This window comes from Gymnogyps californianus, chromosome 18, assembly GCF_018139145.2.
Source record: "Gymnogyps californianus isolate 813 chromosome 18, ASM1813914v2, whole genome shotgun sequence".
Classification (NCBI taxonomy): Eukaryota; Metazoa; Chordata; class Aves; order Accipitriformes; family Cathartidae; genus Gymnogyps; species Gymnogyps californianus.
This window is the reverse complement of record NC_059488.1, coordinates 2,748,134-2,762,218: the sequence shown is the minus strand read 5'-3', so window position 1 is coordinate 2,762,218 and position 14,085 is coordinate 2,748,134. Positions and strand designations below refer to the sequence as shown.

The window sequence follows — 14,085 nt, the reverse complement described above, 5'->3', positions numbered from 1 at the left end:
GCTTAACTCTTCCCTTGACTTGTAGCAGGACAATTTCCATCTCTAGCAGTAGCTCCTACGTGTGTCTGGGCTAGCGACACAAAGCCAGATTTTACCCATGCAATAGAGAGACGAGCCCAAGACTTCATTAGCCCGGATTTGAGAAGGGAAGGTCCGTGGGAGACAGACAGAGACTGGTGGACACTGTCCGCAGCCTGAAGCGAAGCTGGCCGGTGGTGAGAGCCCAGAGCCCTCTGCGTTCCTCTGCCTCCCAGGGGTTTCTCTTGCACCACCAGGACAGGCCAAAGCACCCAGCGCCACAAACACGACCGCCTGATGATGGGCGCCAGGGCGGCTGGTCCAGGGGTGCCTCCCTGGCAGAGGAGCATTGCTCCAAGTGCTGTCCATCTGTCTGACCTGGGGCTGCCGGGACCTACAAAGGCATCAACCCCCCTTCTTTATCACGCTGAAATAGGAGGAGCAAGTATTGCTCTTGTGTAACGAACCCACCTACGGAGCTGATACCACAGCTGCCAAGTCTTTCTCTTTTCACCACAAAGAATGGAATTTTGGGGTTTTTTTTTCTCCTCCCTTCAGTGAATCTCTCTAGGTAGCGTTCACGGGGCTCGCGCCCTCTCCTCTGCTGCACCGACCTTGCTTTGGCCACGCGTACCCGCCGCTACTGACACCAGCAGATGCGGCCGACAGGACCGGCCTTGGCCATAAATACCATCCAATAACTGGGCGTCCACGCTGCAGACGGGCTCTAATTACGCCCTTCAGCCACTCGTTACCCAAAGTACATTAGCATGTGTAATGGGCTCATGCTTTTAAGCTTCCTTTAGCAACAAATTAATGCTAACTAGCCTTTAAATGAAGCTATTTCTCCTTTGCAGCCTTCACCGACAAGTCTGCAGCGCCGTGTAAGGAGGAGGTAACTGTTTTAGGGACAGGAGAACCCCTCACTGCACCAGGTCCCCCAGCCTGGGGTGAAGCCCCGTGTCTTCGGGTACCCAGCGTGGCTGTGAGGGCAAAATGATGCTCCTTGGGCCAATGGCCCCTCGTTCCTCTCCTATAGCGATGCTATAGTGTGATTTCTCTGGAGACAGCATCTTGCTGGGTGAGACACGGGGTGCGAAGGTCAAGAGGGCAAGTCCTAAAAATCTCTGCGCTCTTTGCAAGAGGGGAATTACGCTGCCGGGGCGATGCGACAGGCCCAGAGATGTTGGTTGGAGGGACGCGGTCCTGTCCTCACCCACCTGCCCACGCGGCGGTGATTCAGCAGGCACCCGGGTAAGGCTGCGCCCAGCTCCTCCTCTGCACCTTGCAGGTATTCACACACGCAAATAAAGCTGCTGAAAAATATCCTGCGCTGCCTCTGCTCACATGCACAACATGTGCGTTATATGTGGCTTAATCCACTGCAGTTTTGGGGTTCCTCTTTGCTGTTAAGTGAAAAACCAGCAGTGCCTGCGCAGAGCAGTGTCAGGCTGCCTGGCGTATCCCGACCTGCTGCTCCGGTCCAACTGGGACACCCAGCCCCACGCGTCAGGACGAGTCTGCCTTCCTGCAGCACGCCGACCCCTGGTTTGCAAAACAGCGTGACAAGCAGGCCACCGTCCCAGCCAGCCCAAGCTGCAGCCCCACGCTGGGGACACAGTGGCCCGGTGAGGTGTCCACACACTGGGATGCTCCTCGGAGCCGGCGTGAGCCACCCTCTGGACCTTGCAGGATGCTGCTGCGGGGGGCTGGTGCCAGCAAATCGGGGGGACCCGGTAGCCTTAAACATCTGAGCTCAGAGCACGAAGCAAACCTGCTTCAGGGTGATGGTTTAAGGTCCGTGCTGTGACTTGAGCTCCTGCTGCGAGTGCCTGCTGTAAACTCGCACCCGCGACAGCCCCCCTCCATGGGTGATGGGAGAGCGGGTGACGGGAGAGCCTTTGGGGTGGGGAAGCGGTGGCACGGGGGTGCGAGGAGCAGCCAGGCCACCCTGTGCTCAGCTCGCCGGAGCCACTGCTGCTGCGGGCTGTGCCGCAGCCCCGGCTGAGGCACCGGGTGAAGCACGGGGCAGAAGGGGAACTGGGGCGAACGGGGAACCGGGGCGAACGAACGGGGAACTGGGGCGAAGCTCTGGCAGGAGCACGCGGTGCCGGAGGGTGAACGGCGGTGCCGCAGCCTTTAAATAGCGCTTGTCCGCAGGGAGGTGCGGGGTTTCGGGGGTGATTTACGGGAACAGCCGGGCTGCGCCCAGCCCCACACCGGAGAGGCTGTGGGGCCGTGCTCTGGGCGCACACCCGGCCCCGCCGTCCCCCGCCGCCCGGGACCCCCCCGGCTCGGCTCGGCTCGGCTCGGCTCACCTGCATGGCGGCGGTGCGGAGCCCGTCCCGGTGCAGCTCAGCCCGTCCCGGTGCAGCTCAGCCCGTCCCGGTGCAGCCCAGCTCAGCTCAGCCCAGCTCGTCCCGTCCCGTCCCGTCGCGGGCGCTGACGCGCGGCGCGGGGCTCCCCGGGAGTTGTAGTGCGGCCGGGCCGGGAGCACGCGTGGGCGCGGCGGGCGGGAGCACGGCGTGGGGCGGGAGCACGGCGTGGGGCGGTGCATATGTGTGCCCTCCTCCGCCCCGCACCCTCTCCCCGGGTCAGCCCCGGCGCCGCAGCGGGGAGGGGGCCCAGCATCCCTGGGGAAGGAGGGGCCCAGCATCCCTGGGGGAGGAGGGGGCCCGGTCCCCCTGGGGCTTCGCTTTCCCTTCGCTCCTCGCTCCGTCCCTAACTCCCTCCCCGCCAGTTCACGCTCCTATGACTCACACAAGGCCCCTCAAAGTGCTCACGAGTGTTTCCCGTGGTTTTCCCCACGGCAGCAGGGCAGCGGGGTATCACCAAGTGTTTGCAAGCTCAGCTGCCCTACAGCTGCAAAATACGGAAGGTGTTTTTTCCCCGGCCTTTCCCGGAGAGAGGCAGAACAGACCGAAGCGGAACTTTGCTTCCCAGCTGCAGCTTTCTCAAGAGCAGACATGCGCTCGCTCCTTGCTGGCTCACTCCGGCCACCTCCGTTACACCGAGGAGCAGGAGGAGGGAGTGCTGGAGCTGCCCCTGCCTCTGTTTCCCCAAGCGCAAACGGGTGCTGATGCCCACAAAGGCACCCAGTGCCTGCCAGCGGATTTACGTGTAACTCCCTGCTTGGGAAGGAAATACAGGGGTGCAGGCAAAACGCTGCTTTTGGTAGTGAGTGTATTTTTCCTTACGGCCAGAGAGGTAGAACTGGAGTTATCCAGGGTGCGTTTGCTGCTTGAATTAAGAAAAAATATTGGATAAACCCACCAACGTGCTACTCCTCTTTAAAAGCTTTCCTCAAAAGTTTCCATCAAAAATGGACACACAATTTTTTTGGCAGCTGAAGCTCCTCTGGGTTGTGGCCAGCGTGGCTGGCGGGTGAGGTGTGGACTGTGCGTGCTGCTTTCCTCCTCTGCAAAAACACAGTGGAAAATGCTGCTAAAACGAGCAATTTGTGCAAAAAAAAAAAAAAAAAAAATTCTGCCCTGAAAAAATAATGTGATACTGTCACCTAGCAGTCCGCTCTGCTTCGCTCCCCAGCATCTAACACGTGCCTTCAGTTGGAATTTAATTTTCCATTTGCAATCTGCTGCATAGGCTCTCTCTCACCAGCACCCGCGGGCGGTGCCAGACCCTCGGCGCTGCCTGACCCCTCTGCCCGTGCTGCAGGCAGCCGTGCAGCAAGCAGGAACTGCCTGCTTCCCGGCCAGCCTGGCCGCAAACGGCTCCTCTTCCCCTTTCACCTCCCTGAGGGGAAGAGCAGTCCCTGCGTGGCAGGGATTGGGGTTTCGGCTGCACCCGTGACAACGTGCCCGCATGTCCCCACGGCTGGCTGCAGGTGAGGGGACAGCACCGGGGGTGTGCAGGCAGCTCCAGAGGGAGGAAAGGCCCGCGGACAGGGCCAGGACTGGCATCACACTCTCACAGGGCAGAGCCGGGGGTGGTTTTACAGCATATTGCAGCAAATAGAAATTAAATGCTAGAGTGGAAAAAGCTTTTTCAAGGTGCTCAGCCCCTGCCTGGAAGTGGCTGTTGGCTGAGCGCTGCCCTGTGTCTCCCTTGGCCAGCACGGCTGGTGACACACACAGAGCACAGCAGGGAGGGCTACTGCACCCCACGACAAGATGCTACACCAGGGACCGAGCTAGCAGAGCGCGCGACGGCTTGCACACACAGTTTGGCATTGCTTAAACCGCTCCCTAGGGACTGGGCCCCCCAGAAAGCTTCACCTGCTGCTCTCCTTGACCCCCAATGCAGGGTACGGCCCGGCTGCTGCCCTACTCCACGGGCATTGGCATCGATACCCAACCTCAGCCGGACACGATGCAGGCAGCCTGGGCACACGTGCTGCAGGGCAAGGCAGGCAAAGCTCCGCATTCAAGCCCGAGCAGTGAAGGGTGCCGAGAAAGCCAGCGGGGCAGCACAAAGCCAGCTGAGATCTGGGGGGTTTTTGGGCTGTGCACCAGAGAAATGGGGGTGCTGGTAATACAGCTATGGCTCAGGTGCCACACGTAAAGCCCTCTGCCCTCGGGACTCACCCATACCCGCCTGGTGCAAAGCAGCCCGGCAACAGCAGGACCGTTAGAGGCAAGGGAAACACTGCTGGGAACAGCAAAAATAAAGTGATAAGTAACAGTGCTGCAGCACAGGAGCCAAACAGCTTCAACTCCTGCCCCTGCCTGATCAGAGCGACACTGCCTTGTAGGGCAGTCTTGCTATAGCACCCAGCTCTACACCCCTAAAGGCCCTCTGACCCCCACATGAGTTACAGACCCAAAACAGAGCCTGGACTTGGGGGTGTTTTTTGCTTTCTTCACCCGTTTTTAGTCCCTGATGCCTGGCTGGAGGTGCTGGAGCTCGCAGCAGCTGAGGGCAGCAGCCTGCAGTCGCTTTGCCCTGCGGAGAGCAGGCAGCACGCCATGGGCCTGCCTGCCGGGGCTGGCGGGACAAGGCTCCAAGCATTTGTACACTCGACTGAGGCAAAGAAAAGCCTCTTTCCTTCCCCTTCTCCCAAGCTGGCAGTATGTTTGCTTGTTGTTTTTTTCTTTAGCAGAAAGTTCCCAGTGGCTATAATTATATGAGCCCCCCCAATCAGTCATTAAATTAGCACCTTCTCATATATATATATAATATATATATAATTTATAGAGAAATGACTTTTGTAAACAATATTCTTCTACTCCAGAAGGAAGTGTAGTCCGTGGCATAACGCAGCTACAAACATGTATCTCAAAAAGAGGACCGGCAGCTCTGGGGAGTGGGTGGGAGCCCTGTGCCACTCCCAGCCTCCGCACAGATCTCCAGCGGGACAGTTCTTGGGTGGGGAGGGAACCGGCCCGCTTGGTTTGGGTGTCACCGGTTTCAGCTGAAGCAAACTGGTCCGACTGTGAAACCAAACTGGTGCGAGGCGTCGCCGTTGTGAAAGACGGCCAGGTCCCGCAGGGGCAGCAGGGAGAGCTCCTCTGTGGTGAACTGGAAGATGGTGTCGATGATGGAGGACTCGTTGTCCAGCTGAAAGGAGCACCAGGGGCAGCTGAGCGGCACCGAAACCCTTGGCCAGTGGGCCTGAAGGATCCTCTCGGAGCACCCACTGTCCCCTTCGCTGCTCCAGTTGCTCCTTGATGCACCCAACAGCCCTGCAGGCATGGCCAGGTCTCCATCGCCAGCCCTTCATGGCTTCTCCAAGCAGGTGGCCTTCCCCGTGTACCCCGGAGCCCACCCTGTCCCCTGCCACATCCCAGCCCACTCCCAAAGACCAGGGCAGCTCCTTGGGCGCAGGGAGAAGATGCTCTCCATCCCCATCCCACCACATGAAGCCTCATCCAACCAGGTCTACCCCAAACCCTAGGGGTGCAAACACGTGCTGAGGGGCTCTGCAAATGTCGGGGGGCTCTTCCAGGCACACAGAAAGGGTCCGGCCACGGCCAGGCTTACCACGCAGCCTTGCAGACTGGCTGCATAGCTCTGCTCCCGGGAGTCGGCCAGGAAGCGGATTTCCTTCTCTGGCTGGGGCTGGCCGGGCTCGGGTGCCGGTCTGCAGGAGTAGGAGACCTCCTGGGTGGCCAGGCGGCTGCGCAGGCGGAGGAAGCGGAGCTGCACCGGGCTGGCCCCCGCGTACTCCAGCTGCAGAGGCAATGGGAGAGAAAACTGGGTAGCAGGGGCTGCTTGGAGGGGTCTGTGCTCCCCCCCCCCCCCCAGTCAAAAAACGGGGCAGGATTCAGCCCTCTGCTAAAGCACTGGTTTGGATTTTCTTGCAGAAAGAGGTGTCACATCCCACTGTGCACAGTCAGTGGGACCCCGTGCCTGGGCACTGCCCCACCACAGTGGCACAGGGACTAGGAGACCCCCAACCCCATGAGACGGGCTTCGTGTCCCCTCGGCTGTCCCGGCCAGGCACTCACCAGGAAGCCCCCGGGCAGGGCGCTGAACCACTCGAAGGTGTCCTCGGAGGTGTAGGTGCTCAGCCAAGCCTTGATGGGGACCTGTGGGGAGCGGGGACCATGTCACACTGTCCCAGCGGGGGACAGTGGCACCGCCAGGACAAGGAGCCAGCTATACCAACCCATGCGTGTGACCTGTCCCTGCAGCCTGGTCACACACCGTGACCAGGATCCTCACCCCAAACTGCTCCAACAGCTCCCTGCTATGGCACCGGTCATCATGCAAGGGACCAGCCACACTGTCCCTCTCCAGGCCCACCAACCCCTGTCCTCACCTGCCCTGAGGGGTAACACTGGGCTGAAGCTGCCCCATGAAAGCCACCTCATACCTGGTTGTGGACAGGGGCTATGCAGGTCTCACCCCCCGCTGTGAAGTTGCAGAAGGCCACCAGTGCGTCCTGGGGGCTGCCCTGGTTGGGGTCGATGTAGTATTGCCCTGGAGAGAGGCAGAGGGGAGCTCCTGGCACCTGGTTTTTGGCACGGGGAGGATGCCACGCGGTACCATCCCACCTCAGCTCGTGGCACATCCCTAGCTGCAACTTCCATCCTCTTGGGATACAGCCTGGCTGCCATCCCGTTTCTCCAGGGATGCCCATGAAACCCAGCTGAACTCATCCTCCAAATCCTCATCCCCTCTTAATTGCAAAGAGCTGCCCATCCCCCCACGCTGGCCAGCAGGGAGCACTGGCTGGATCCAGGGCCAGCATGGGGGGACCCCATGTGCACCCCAGTACCATCGGGCAGGCTGGGGTGAGCCAGCAGCAGCTCCTTGCAGGTGGCCGCCGGGTTGGTTTTGGTGCCGTTGGGATGCTCGACGAGGGCTTGCAGCTCCTGGCTCAGGGTGTCCAGCAGAGCCCAGACCGCAGTATAATTCAGGTGGTTGGAGGGATAAATTAGGTGCTAAAAGAAAAAGAGGGGGATATAACCAAGCTGACATTAGCTCCCCCCCCCCCCCTTATTTTGGCCAGGAGCATCATCAGGTGCTCAGGGAGGGCATGGGACACGCAGGGGACAAGGACAAGCATGGTGGGTGGGAGAGGGATTAACCATATCTGCTTGCTCTTTGTGCAAGGACCTTGGTCTTTGATGCACAGAGGACCTCAGAAGCAGTGGGACATGGGACAGCATCGCTGTCAGCCCCTTCCCTCCCTGGGTGGCACCCACCAAAGCAGGGATGGGAAGCTGTTGCCCCCATGCACTCACCTGCAGCTCCTCCCTGGACAGCATCAGCGCAGGTCCGCTAGGACCAGGGGGGCCGGCGAGACCCTGGGTGACAATGACAATGCCGGTGATGCTGGCTACTGCCCCCGAGCCCCCCGCCACACTCGCAGCAACTCTGACAGCACCAGCAGCCAGCCGTCCCCATGGCATGGCATGGCACGGCACAGTGGGACCTTGCTGCCAGATTTGGGGGAGCAAGGGACCCAAATTTTGGCACGAGGGATGTTAGTGGCTCTGCTTACCGGCAGGCCCGGCGTGCCCCTGGGTCCCGGCAGCCCCGGGAAGCCTTTCAGCCCCTGCCGAAGGACGTGGCAGAGGAGGGAAGAAAAGCAAGGTGGCAAGATACCGCTGTGCTGAGCTGCACCCCAGGGTGCCCCACGGGGCCACCCTGCACCCCAGGGAGAGGGCAGGGGGGAAGGTGCCCTGTGGCAGGGCTGAGCCCAGCTCCAGGTGCTCCCCTCTACTTACTTTGGGTCCGGACAAGCCCTGGAAGAGAAGGACAAGACCCGGCTAAGAGGGAGGCAGGCAGGATCAAAGCCCCATCCCAGCATAACCCCCGCAGGGCCAGGAGTGAACCCCAACCCTGGGAGGGCAAAGGACTCACCGGTGTCCCAGGGATGCCAGGGTGTCCCCACGGGCCAGGAGGGCCAGAGTCACCCTTGAAAGACACCGGAGGAGGTCAGGGCACTGCACAGGGCATCCCCCAGCCCTCTGCCCTTCTACAACCCAGCCCCTTCCCCAGGTGGATTTTGCATGAAAAAATGCGGAATTCACCCCAAACACTCATCTCAGTTCCTGCCGTCCCCTGCCACCCTGCCCTTACCTGCTGTCCCTTGGGTCCTGGCCTCCCGGGTATGCCACGGGGTCCCGGCTTGCCCTAGGAGACGTGGCAGGGTGTCACACAGGGTGACAAGGGACCAAAGGGAGGGAGGAGAAGAGCAAAACCCTTCACGCACCTTGAAGCCATCGTCCCCTTGCTGGCCCAGGTCGCCCACGCTGCCCTTCTCGCCCTAGGAGAGAGTCAGGGAGAGCTTTGGTGGCAAAGAGAAGGATAGAAACCCCCTGGGACCCCAGCCCAGGCTGGGGGGCTCTGCCCCAGAGGGTGGGCGTCGGGAACCCTGCTCTAGTTACTCCATTGGTGGTATTTCGTTGGGTAGGCAATGGAGGTTTTGCTTGCTGCCTGACCTGAGCAGGAGATACCTGCCTGGGGACATTTCCCAAAGCCAAGCATCTTCTGGCCTCCAGCAAGCGGCCAGAAATAGGAAATTCCCAGTTACAACTGGCTGCAAAACTTCTGAAAAAAAAACCCCCATCCTTTTGATTTGGTAGAATTAACTGTACCGGTATTGCTGGGGAAGGAGGAGGCGTGATGGAGCGTCTGCCTCCCCTGCTCAGCTGCAAAGGCAAAACTGAAAGTATTTTATCCCAGACTAAAATATCAATCAAGAAAACCTCAGAAGTTCCCAGGAAACACTTTGAGAAAATAAAGAAAATTCCTTGTGTGCTGAAATCTGGTGGAGCAGAGGAAGAAACCCCAGCACAGCAGCTGCCCGCAGCCTCCCCTCCGCCTGCTCTCCCAGGCTCTGGCCTTGCTGAACGCCCTGGATTTTAGCTTCTGCCATTGCTCATTTAGCTCGCAATAAATTTAAAGCTTTATTTATTACCGAGGTTTCATTTTCCTGAAGGCTGCAAGCAACTACCCGCCGCCAGGGACTGCTTGTCACTCTTATTTACAGCTTTGCGGCTGATGGATGGGACTGTGAGGATGTGCTTGGCTTCTCGGGCCAAGGTTGGATCCATCAGCTCATCGGTAACGGCACAGAGGAGGTACGTGCTCGCGCTGCGACAGCATCAATGCTGAGAGCAGGTGATTAAAAGATTGTATGCTGCTGCTTGCAACTCCAGGAGGATGGAGAGGCTGGAAAAGGACCTGGTCTTGGACAAAGTCTAAAAGTCCCATCTCCCAGCACCTAGGGACACAGTGGTCAACCCCCAAAGAAGGATGCTGCAGCGATCAGGGTTCAAGAAGAGGGGAATAAGTGATTGCAACCAGCAAATTAAATGCTAACCTGTGCCCAGAGTCAGCACTGTGCCTGGGGCTCAAGTGCCCGGTGCATGTCACCTACCTTGTGTCCTTTCGGTCCGGGGTCTCCTTTCATGCCCTTCAGCCCTGGGACACCCTAAGAGAGAAATGATGCAGTACCCTATCACTCTGTGGCTGAGCTGCTCCCGTCAACTCCCTGGCAAGGAGGGACCTTGCCACAACCGAGGTTGCTGCCAGAATTCTGAGAATTTTAGAAGTTTTGAGGCATTTTTTCATCATATCTTTGATTTTTGCTTTCAGGAGGATCCCTCAGCAAACCCCATGAAAAATGCAGTTCAGGTCCCTTGATTGGTTGCAGAACATCCCGGCTTGCTTTTGTGAAGTTTCCAAAGCTAGGATTTTTATTTTAAATAGAGAAAAAAGAATTTCCAGTAATTAAAAAAAAAAATTTGAGTAGTTTTTTTGGCCAATGCTGGCTGCTGCAGTGCAGCCGGTCCCTCCAGCCATGGCAGCTCTCTGGGAACATAGGCACAGCCCTCTACAAGCGCTCAGCACTGCCAAGCATCAGACACTTAACTGGAAGGGAAGTATTTAGCCTCTAGTACAACACAGTGGAAATTATGGGATTTGCCTGACTGCACACACACTGCTGGGATGCTAATTTGGGAGGAGAAGGCAAGATGAGATGGATGAATGATGGATGGATGAAACACCTAGAAACTTCACTTGTTTTAAAACGGGTCTCTGCTTTGGTTGACCGCAGAGCTGGGTGGCACAGTGGTGCCCGCGGGGGCCAAATAGGGAGCAGCTGGCACCCCAGAACCTCCAAGCTAATACTCACGTAGGGTCCTTGGGGGCCCTGGGGTCCTTCCAGCCCCTCATCACCTGGGTAGCCCTGAAATGCAAAAGCAAGAGACCCTGGCTGGTGTCCCCAGCGGTGCGGCATGAGAGCAAGGCAGGAGCGATGCCCCGGTGCCTCTTGCAGGGAGAGGAGACCACGGGGGCTGGGGGTGTCGGAGACCCCACCCCCCTTGGGCTGGAAGGGACTGGGGACACAGAGCCCTCCAGCTATGCGATGCCTCTATATTAGCTTACCCTTTTCTAAGCTAGGGGCTCGGGCAGGTGGGAGCACCCCCAAGCTACCAGGGTGCCAAAGCAGCCCTCGCCCCAGCGGGGCAAAGCCAACCTACCTTGGGTCCCCGGGGACCCCTCGGGGGCCGGTGGCCCGCCTTGCCTCGCTTGCCCTGGGAACAGCAGATTAAAGACTCGTGAGCAATTCAAGCCTGATAAAGGCACTAAGCCGGTCACCCTGCGTCCCCCTCGCTGCCCCTCCCAGGGGTGCTGAGCCCCCAGCAAATTGGAGCCCCTCTACAAGACCTCTGCAGGCTCCAAGCATCAGCCCCATGCCCCCCCCCACCCTCCATGGGGACAACAGTGCCATTTACCTGTCTGCCAGCTTCTCCAGGGACCCCTTCTTCCCCTTCATGCCCCACATCACCCTGGGGGAAGAAGAGATGGAAGATGTGGGTCACCAGCAGCCCGGCCACATCCTGGACCAGGACTGGGGAAAAGGGGCTGCTGCCTGCAAGGAGATGGGGACAGAGCTCACCAGGTGCTGTGGGACCCTGGGGATGAACACCAAGGCCATGGTACAGAGCTGGCCAGTGAAGGGGAGGTCCCCTGTCCCCCCCACCAAGGGCACCTGAGCCAGGATGGAGGCAGTCCTGTGGAGCTGGAGGGGCCAAGCTGGGGAGACGTGCCAGCCCCTCAGCCAAAAACCAGCCAAGGCAGCCCAAGGGCATCTAAGGGCTCTGTGTTGCCAGGCACTAATGCACAGTTGCCTTTCCAGCGGGGAGAAACAGGTCCCCCCGGGGCGATTCCCCTGCTTTCTCTCCATGGACAACGGGGTTGACCAGCTCAGGCTCAGCCACCCCATGCCTGGTGGCTGGTCCCCCTCAGGTGCCATCCACAGAGGAGGATTTCGGAGGTACCTTTTCTCCTTTGCGACCTTTCCGCCCTTTAGGACCAGCTTGTCCAGGAGACCCCTAGAATGCCAAAGGAGAAGGAAACCCCTCCGTAAGGATGCTGCGCCAGGGATGCACAGCGTGCACAGGAGCATGCTCTAAGCTGAAGTCTCCATTTGAGATTTTTTTGCCTCTCTCTGGAGCAGGCTGGGCAGAGCGGGGCCGCGGGGGTGTTTCAACAGGAGCAGGAGATGCTGCCCGTGTGGGACCTCGCCGCAGCTGGGAGATCCCAGCATCCCACTGCCTGTGCCGGGGAGAACCAGTATGGCTCCATCCCACTCCTCACCATTTGCCCCGGTTTTCCTGGCTTGCCTGGCTCCCCTTTCGCACCCGCCAAGCCCTAGGAAGGAAAACAAAAATCAATCCAACTCCGAAAAATAAGCTCCGGGGTTATTCACCCAAATCCCAGGCAGGCTGTCGGAGTGGCACAGACCTGGGCTGCGAGAAAAGCCGGAGGCAGATAAGTGGGGCAGCAGAGGAGCCCACTCACCTCGGTGCCACTCAGCCCCGTGGCTCCAGCTTCGCCCGGTGGCCCAAGGGGACCCTGAGTTCATTTGGGGACAAAACACGAGGCTGGCATCAGCTCCGGGTTATTTGGGGGAAGGCAGGAGGGCAAGTACAAAGCCAGCTGCCTTGCCCAGGGGCCCAGACTGGGGTTGTTCCCCCCAGGAACCTCTGGTGCTGGAGAGGGCCACCCTGCGGGGATGTCCCCTGCCCGTCCCCATGGCAGAGAGAGGAATTACCTGCCGGCCTGGCTCTCCCTTGGCACCCGCTGCTCCTCTGGCTCCTTCGCACCCAGTGTAGCCCCGGAGCCCAGGGGCACCCGCCGGCCCCCGGGCACCCGCTGTGCCCTGCGGTGCACACAGATGGGGGCACTGGTTACACCCCAGCCCAACCCCATCTGGAGCAGGGTCCGAGCAGCCGTCCCTTGAGGGGCTTCAACTACACCGAGCAACAGCTCTCTCCGTCTGCTTTGCAAATCCGCCCAGAGTTTATTCTGCATCCCAGTCTCTCCCAGCAAAGGCAATCGCCCGAGTTAAGGGCATGTCTTGCCTGGGCAAAGCGGCACTGCAACATGGGGAAACTAGGATGCAAATGGGATTTATCCTGCAGCCGAGTGCAGGGCATCAATAACACATCTGTGGCTCTGTGCATGTCAGGACTATGACCATAAAATGCATCTCAGGGCAGCGCAAGTGCTCCTGAGCACAGGGTGGTTCCTGGAGCCCTCTGATCTTACGGACACCTGCAGATTTGCTCTGCGAAAGCAGAGGAACGGGAAACCAAATGCCCTGGACTTGCCTCAGGCAGACTCCCAACAGCCGAGCATTAATTGCATAACGGCTGCGGCACTTTTGCACGGTTTTTAATAGCCGTATTAAAATGCCTTTACGGAGCTTTGGCTCTAGGGAAACCAAGGAAACGATGACTCAGTTACAAAGCCACTGCAGGGCAGGACCCGGCAGACACGGCCCGGCACTTGGGCTGACAGAGCTCGCTTTGTGGCCATCTCCTAGGTGAGACACAGCCCCAGCCCCAGGCTCTGCTGCTCCCCACCACAAGATGCCACCAAACCTCTTTCCCAGGGAACTTTTGCAGGAGCAGGGCCGGTACTCACCCCTGGACCGGGCTTGCCGCCATCTCCCTTGACGCCGTGATCTCCAGCGAGTCCCTGCAGTGATGTTGGGGATGTAGAATAAGCCCGTCACCACCACGTCCTTTGTGCTCAGGCCCTCGGCAGGTATTTTAAGCATCTTCTCCCTCGTACCATGTTCAGCTGGCCAAGGCACATGCCCAGGCAGCGCCTGGGCACCGTGTGGGAGGGGATGTGATGCTATAGCAGGAATGGGTCTTCTACAAGGCATCCCTGGGTGCCAGACTGAAATGGTCTGATTTTTGGGGTGGGGGCATGTAAGTACCTCCTGGGAGTCAGTGCCAAGATGAGAGGCATTAAAAACCCCTCCTCACTCCTGAGGGCCCCTGGCCTGGGCAGTGAAGGGGCAATAAATCCTTTGGGCTTTGGTTTGTATTGGAAACAGTGAAGCACTGGGAAAGCCTTTGAGAGCTCCTGGCTCTACAAGATCCCAGACATCAGTACCTCTAATCCAGCAGCACCAGTAGGTCCATCCATGCCTCGTGGCCCTGGATCTCCCTGGGGAAGAAGGGGAAAGAGCTCTGTCCCGTGCAAATCCCTTCCTTGCCTTGTTGACTTTGGATTTCAGGCAACAAGGCAGGGAGTGTCCCACGGCAAGTCCTCCAGGTCACCAGAGCCTGCCCAGGTCTGACCCAGCTCCTCCACCACAGCCAGCCCCACCACGTCCCCCATCAGCCA

General features: G+C 59.2%; 1 protein-coding gene across 1 annotated transcript in view; it reads right to left on the bottom strand.

Annotated features, from left to right (window-relative positions):
- Positions 1–5,210: 5,210 nt before the first annotated feature.
- Positions 5,211–14,085, bottom strand: part of LOC127023828 (collagen alpha-1(I) chain-like) — a 96,111-nt gene continuing 87,236 nt past the window's right edge. Inside the window, exons 50-70 of the mRNA XM_050908144.1 lie at positions 13,852–13,905; positions 13,372–13,425; positions 12,497–12,604; positions 12,244–12,297; positions 12,040–12,093; positions 11,721–11,774; positions 11,175–11,228; positions 10,920–10,973; positions 10,571–10,624; positions 9,812–9,865; positions 8,642–8,695; positions 8,509–8,562; positions 8,290–8,343; positions 8,154–8,171; positions 7,928–7,981; positions 7,668–7,730; positions 7,199–7,364; positions 6,794–6,900; positions 6,426–6,506; positions 5,959–6,147; positions 5,211–5,535 (exon numbers count right to left, since the gene is read on the bottom strand). Coding sequence (XP_050764101.1) covers positions 5,386–5,535; positions 5,959–6,147; positions 6,426–6,506; positions 6,794–6,900; positions 7,199–7,364; positions 7,668–7,730; positions 7,928–7,981; positions 8,154–8,171; positions 8,290–8,343; positions 8,509–8,562; positions 8,642–8,695; positions 9,812–9,865; positions 10,571–10,624; positions 10,920–10,973; positions 11,175–11,228; positions 11,721–11,774; positions 12,040–12,093; positions 12,244–12,297; positions 12,497–12,604; positions 13,372–13,425; positions 13,852–13,905 — 1,584 coding nt within the window. The 3' untranslated portion in view covers positions 5,211–5,385. The remainder of the gene's footprint in view (positions 5,536–5,958; positions 6,148–6,425; positions 6,507–6,793; positions 6,901–7,198; positions 7,365–7,667; positions 7,731–7,927; positions 7,982–8,153; positions 8,172–8,289; positions 8,344–8,508; positions 8,563–8,641; positions 8,696–9,811; positions 9,866–10,570; positions 10,625–10,919; positions 10,974–11,174; positions 11,229–11,720; positions 11,775–12,039; positions 12,094–12,243; positions 12,298–12,496; positions 12,605–13,371; positions 13,426–13,851; positions 13,906–14,085) is intronic.